Source organism: Carassius auratus, chromosome 27 (genome assembly GCF_003368295.1).
Source record: "Carassius auratus strain Wakin chromosome 27, ASM336829v1, whole genome shotgun sequence".
In the NCBI taxonomy this organism is placed as follows: Eukaryota; Metazoa; Chordata; class Actinopteri; order Cypriniformes; family Cyprinidae; genus Carassius; species Carassius auratus.
In genome coordinates this window covers 7,300,704-7,306,703 of record NC_039269.1, presented here as the reverse complement: position 1 = coordinate 7,306,703, position 6,000 = coordinate 7,300,704, and the positions used below count along the sequence as shown (strand labels likewise).

At 34.5% G+C, this 6,000-nt stretch overlaps 1 protein-coding gene across 6 annotated transcripts in view; it reads right to left on the bottom strand.

Moving 5' to 3' along the window:
- mtcl1 (microtubule crosslinking factor 1) overlaps window positions 1–6,000 on the bottom strand; it is a 48,739-nt gene that overhangs the window by 385 nt on the left and 42,354 nt on the right. For 5 of the 6 annotated variants that reach the window (XM_026205538.1, XM_026205540.1, XM_026205541.1 and 2 more), the window contains one exon: window positions 1–2,118. This exon is cut by the window's left edge and continues 385 nt beyond it. In XM_026205538.1, coding sequence (XP_026061323.1) covers window positions 1,900–2,118 — 219 coding nt within the window. In that variant the 3' untranslated portion in view covers window positions 1–1,899. Of the gene's footprint in view, window positions 2,119–4,641; window positions 4,703–6,000 lie in introns of all 6 variants that reach the window. The other variant, XM_026205544.1, reaches the window with a different exon arrangement.

Sequence of the window (6,000 nt, the reverse complement as noted above, 5' to 3'; positions counted from 1 at the left end):
CTGTCCAAACCCTAGTCTACAAACCCAGAAGAAACGTGCACTGGATTCCTAATGGAACAGGGGTCATAATTTGTAACCAATCCTTAACTATTGAATACTATCCTATCCATTTCAAAAGAAATAGTTCGTCCAAAAATGCTAATTTGCTTAAAGTTTACTCGCCCTCACGTCATCCAAGATGTAGAGGAGTTTGTTTCTTCATCAGATTTGGAGAAATGTAGCACTGCATTACTTGCTCACCAGTGGATCCTCTGCAGTGAATGGGTGCCGTCAGAATGAGAGTCCAAACAGCTGATAAAAACAATTGCAATAATGCACAAGTAATACACACCACTCCAGTCCATCAGTTAATGTCTTGTGAAGTGTGTTTATAAAAAGCAAAATATTTGTGCATAATATTTAACAACACGTCCTCAACCCCTGTTGTCCTCTCACATCAAAACCCAGCAACATATTTGTTTTGGACTGTTTTGGCTGTAAAAAAATACTTTTCTCACTTATTTTTTACCCAATGGTTTAAAATGCCTTGATGGATGGATTATTTCACACATTGTTAACTGATGGATTGGAGTGGTTTGGAATCTCATTCTGACGGCACCCATTCACTGCAGAGGATCCATTGGTGAGAAAGTGATGGCTCCAAATCTGTTCAGATGAAGAAACAAACTCATCTACATCTTGCATGGCCAGACGGTGAGTACATTTTCAGCAAATGTTCATTTTGGGGTCAACTATTACTTTAAGGTTGACTTACATTAACTATTACTTTTAATTTTAGGTTTGTATCACTTTTAAACATTAATCCCGCAATTTGCTGCCTATAAAACAATGCAGTGCTAGAATGTTACAATGAGTTGCTAAGCAACAACCAACCAATCATAGACTGCCTCAATGGATGGCTTATTAAATATCGATACATTTAAATCTCAGATCTGAGGGAAACATGTTGAGTTTTATTTTCATCTTGATTTATGCATAAACTCCTTTACAATTGGCTTCAAATTACAACATAACTTCCAACTGGAATCCTGCACATGTTCCTTCAGGATTTTGTGACTTGGGAAATGTGCATAAGGATAATCAGTGTCAATATACTGTCCTTTCATCGTGAACATTCAGCTTTACATTGGGTTTTAAAATACATTATGATTGACATCATATATCATTCGTCTCTGTCAAACTAGAGAGTGTGTGTGTGTGTGTGTTTTCTCCTTTGATCTAATTCTCTTTACAAATACAACTGAGTCTTTTTAATTCAAGCATCTAAGGTTTCCAACGAAACTGGATGAACGCGGAAATTAAGAAAATAGTTTTATAAACCATTGACGCTTAACATAATTTAACAAATGCTAAACTTTTAAATCAACACATGTAAACTTCTCTGCTGTTCCGACAAACGTTATTACTATCCAGTTCGAGTTTTCAGAACATCTGAAAAGAAGTTTGTGGCTTCATGACCAACACATATCGAGTGGTATGTATTGCATACATGTACACGGACACACACGAGTACGGGACCGTCGCGAGGTCACGCGTGTGTAGGCACCTCTGATGGAACACTTTGCGGTGTTTTGCGTCAGTACATTCCAGGTCCTTGATAATTCCGAAACGGAATTTCTAGAACTGTTTCCGATTGGATCAGTTCAGCTGGTGCTCACAGAACTCTGCCCTCTAGTGGCAGGGCAGTTAAATGGTTTTTAGAAAGGTTCTCGATGGTTCCGTCGCTCCGGCGGTGTGCGTACATGTGGTCAAGAACAGGATGGTAAATGAAGAGTGAAAGCATTAAATACAATCCTGATTTATCGCCATATTTCCCTTTTTTGGGCATTTGAGAAGTGAAATTCTAAACTACTGTTCTAAAGCTTGATTGAGGTGACAGAAGGATGTAGTCTAGGCTGGTTAAAGGAAAATCTCCTGACCGGGCTCCTCTGTCTCTGGGATGGTCTGAACCAGTCTGGCGGGTGAGGGGAAGCGGAACTTCTTCCTTCGGCCTTTGCATTTGGGCGAGGATGAGGGCGAGTGGGCGGCCCAGCGGGACGGAGGACGGCGGTTGGCAGGACGAGCCGGACGCAGGAAGCAGGAGTCCAGAGGCGGAGCCACTGGCGAACGAGGCAAGTCCTGCATCAAGAAACAAAAAATAAACTTTCAAACTAAGTTTATCGGTGGTAAGTCGGTGGTAAGTCTGCAACAGTGTTGTAATTGTCAGCTGAATTGTCAATTGTTTTTGTTAATTGAAATACAATTTTGGATTAAAAATTTTAAATGAAAAAAGAAATTTTGCCTTGGTAACTAACTGCAATAAGTTTAGGCTGAAGTATAAAAATGACTAAGACTTAAAATGACTAAAGCTAAAATAAAAATAAATCAAAGCTAAATAAAAAAAAACAATGACTGCTTTTTTTTTTTTTGTTAACCGAAAGCTTTAAAAAGTACTAAAGTACTAAAATTACCAAAAAAATTCAATAAATTAGAGCTAAACAGAAATAATAAAAACTAAAACTAATCAAAATAGCAAAAGAACACAATAAAATTACTAAAACAAATGAAAATGAAAATATAAAAATAAGTCAATTATTAAAAGTAAAAAAAAAAAAAAAATATATATATATATATATATATATATATATATATATATATATATATATATATATATATATATATATATAAATTATAAGACATAATACTAAAATAACTCTGGTCTGCAAGCATTAGTGCTTTTACGGTTTAAACTTTTAACGAAAATGGATAAACACACATTTCATACTGTCTGTGGCCAACAGTAAAGAATAACATTCAGTTTTTTATTCAGCAGAACTTTTGCTTTCAAGGAAAAATGTGATTTCAGCTTGATTTATTCTAAACAATTGTGCTGAGCAAGATTAAAAATGAATGAGATTCCAGCTTGAGAGGTGGATATTTTGTGAGCTTGAATAATTCAGAAACAGGGATTTACTACGTCTACTTGAATCTATGTTTTTTTTTTTTGAGCGAGACTTTGAAGCAGATACAAAGTGAATTTAAATGGAGTCCTGCCGTTCAACAGAGGCCCAAAAAACAAAACAAACAAAAAAAACCTGAATGTTTTTGATTTGTTCAAATCATATCGAACATGAAACCAGTCTTGTTACTGTTAACCAAAACTAATGATAACTGAAATAAAGCTTAAATAAAATAAAATATCAATATCAAAAACTTAAATAACAAAAATGCATTCAACTGATAAAAATTAGAAAAGCAAAAGCAAAATGACTGAAATAAAAAAATTGCTAATTCAAAATATTAATAAATACTATGATATTGCAGATAAATAATACTAAAATACCATTGCATGAAACTCATCACAAATCTATAACAATGAGCCTGAAAAACACTACAGTTATAACTACAAGCTTTGAACAAGCGCAAATTTGTTGTTAGATGTTAAGAAATGAGACCCAGTATTAGCAGCAGATGTTAAACACTGTAGCAAAGGCACAGCCAACACCAACACCAGCCAATGAACCCCAAACGACCCCAACACACCACTGTCACTGCTAGCATGCAGTAATACTGAGTGGCGCTCACGTCCTGTTAACACCAGACAGCAAACATTACAGTACAGTGATGTTACGCTGTAGAGCTTCCACCAGTTGGGCTGTGAGGTTAAGAAAAATTACAAACACACAAACATGTGGCAGCCAAAGGACCTATAAAACATAAAAAAGTGATTATATGTTAATAGTTAAAATGGTTAAACCATCCAAAAAGCCACTTTTGAGTTTGATAAACAATGACTCCAAAGGTATTCGTACACTTAAAGGGACAGTACACCTTAAAACTAAAAAATCTTAAAAAACCTCAAAATTAAGTCATTTACTCACAATCACATTGTTCCAAAACTCTATCAGTTTCTTTCTTCTGTTGAACAAAAAAGAAGATCTTTTGAAGAATGCTGGTAGCCAAAAAGCTGACGGTAGCCATTGACTTCCATTGTATGGAAAAAAAATACTATGGATGTCAATGGCTACCGTCAACTATTTGGTTACCAACTTTCTTCAACATATCTTCTTTTTTGTTTAGCAGAAAAAAGAAATTTAAATTAATATTAATTTTAATTAAATTAAATGCCAGAAAAGAAAAAAATTAATAGAGTAAATGATTATAGAATTTCTAATTTTGGGTATCCTATCACTTTAAGTCATTAAAAAAAAATGTCCAAATACTTATTGTTTTTATTTTTAAACACTTTTTTAAAATGTCTATTTGGGAGACGCTGCACTTTTGCATGTATTATTTAAAACCAATAAACAAATACATTTGAGCCATTATATATCAGCCAAAGTTTGTTGTGTTTTTACATATGAAATGAAATGCTACGCCATGTGAATAATTTCAGTCCAATAAAAACTCTGATAGCTTTTTGGATGACTGGTTATTGTTGATGTCATTAATATCAGACGATGGGCATGCTTACACCTACATGAGGACAAAAAAAGTGTGACCACAACAAAGCACATACAATATTTCCCATAATGCCTAGCAGTGATACAGTGTCTAGAAACTGTGTGGCATGCGGTGAGAGAAGTCCATTAAAATCAGTGAGACGGAACACAAGTGAGGTCACTGTGAGGTCAAAGGTCAAGTAGGATCGGTGGAACTTACTGCACGGCGAGCGCGAGCTGCGTTACAGTCCCCAGGGTGCAGTTAGTAAGACAGTATGGTTCTGGAGACAACCCAGAAAAACAGGAGTAAACACACTGGTCAAAATAACAGCTACAGCAGACTCAGGTTAGAGCTACAGCGGGGATCTGGCAAGTCTGGCTGGGTCGCAGGGCATCTACGGTGAAACCTGTAAAAGCAGCTCACTGTCCATTAAATATAAATGTTACAGCACAATACACAATTCTGGTGAATCTCAAAACTGGTCCAGGCCATATTTCACCCACCCCCCCAAAAAAAATAAATAAATAAATAAATAATTGGGGAATTTGGGACACTAAATGTTGCCCAATTATCATTAAAATATTGCAATATAATATAATATAATATAATATAATATAATATAATATAATATAATATAATATAATATAATATAATATAATATAATATAATTATTACTGCACAAATAAATAATTATTAATTCTGCAGATTTCTTAATGTAAAGGAATATTTGTTCTAAAAAGGTATGGAAAAATACCTTTATTATTATTATTATTATTATTATTATTATTATTATTATTATTATTATTATGGGGTGAAATGTGACCACTACATGTTTTTGTGAAATTCGTTGACATTGATACATACTGATACACACACATTTTTAAATTTCCAAACAACAGAAATAATCAATTAGAAATGGACAAAAACATCTAATTTCCATTATAAAATGTATACTAACTTGAATCACTGTGCTAAACTGGTTTAGTGGATTCATTCCTTTTATCAGCTGTATTGTATGCATTCGTGCCTAATAATATCCACTACATTTAAAAGACTAATCCCAGATGCACACACTGCTCACAAAGAACTATCTGCCTGTACTGATGTTAAAATCTTTGTAAATATGTCTTTGACCAGAAACATTGCATTAAGGGATTGTGCAATGATGCTGCTCCTGCAGTAAATGCTGCTCTGTCTATTGACAAATGTCTCGTGCTTGCATGTGAGGGATTAATCTTCCAAATGGATCGAGGTTGGAACCATAATAACTTTATTATGGGTGAATAAGAACATCCTGCATCCAAAGTAGTTATGTAAGCTAGTTCCACTGCAAAATAAAAAAGAACAAGCAGCAAGTGATTATACTACTGTTAGCATTGCAACAAAGTAGCGCGCTAAAGCATGCAGCTCAGACGTATAAGACTTGCACGCAGGTGGCATTTGGCAGCTGGGAATGAGACTTTTTGATACTTTATTATAACATAATCTTGTACCTTGAAACTGCATCGTTCAAGTACCAAAACATTTAACAAGCAACCAAATTTATTCTGTAACGTACACTAAAAATGAGACAAACTA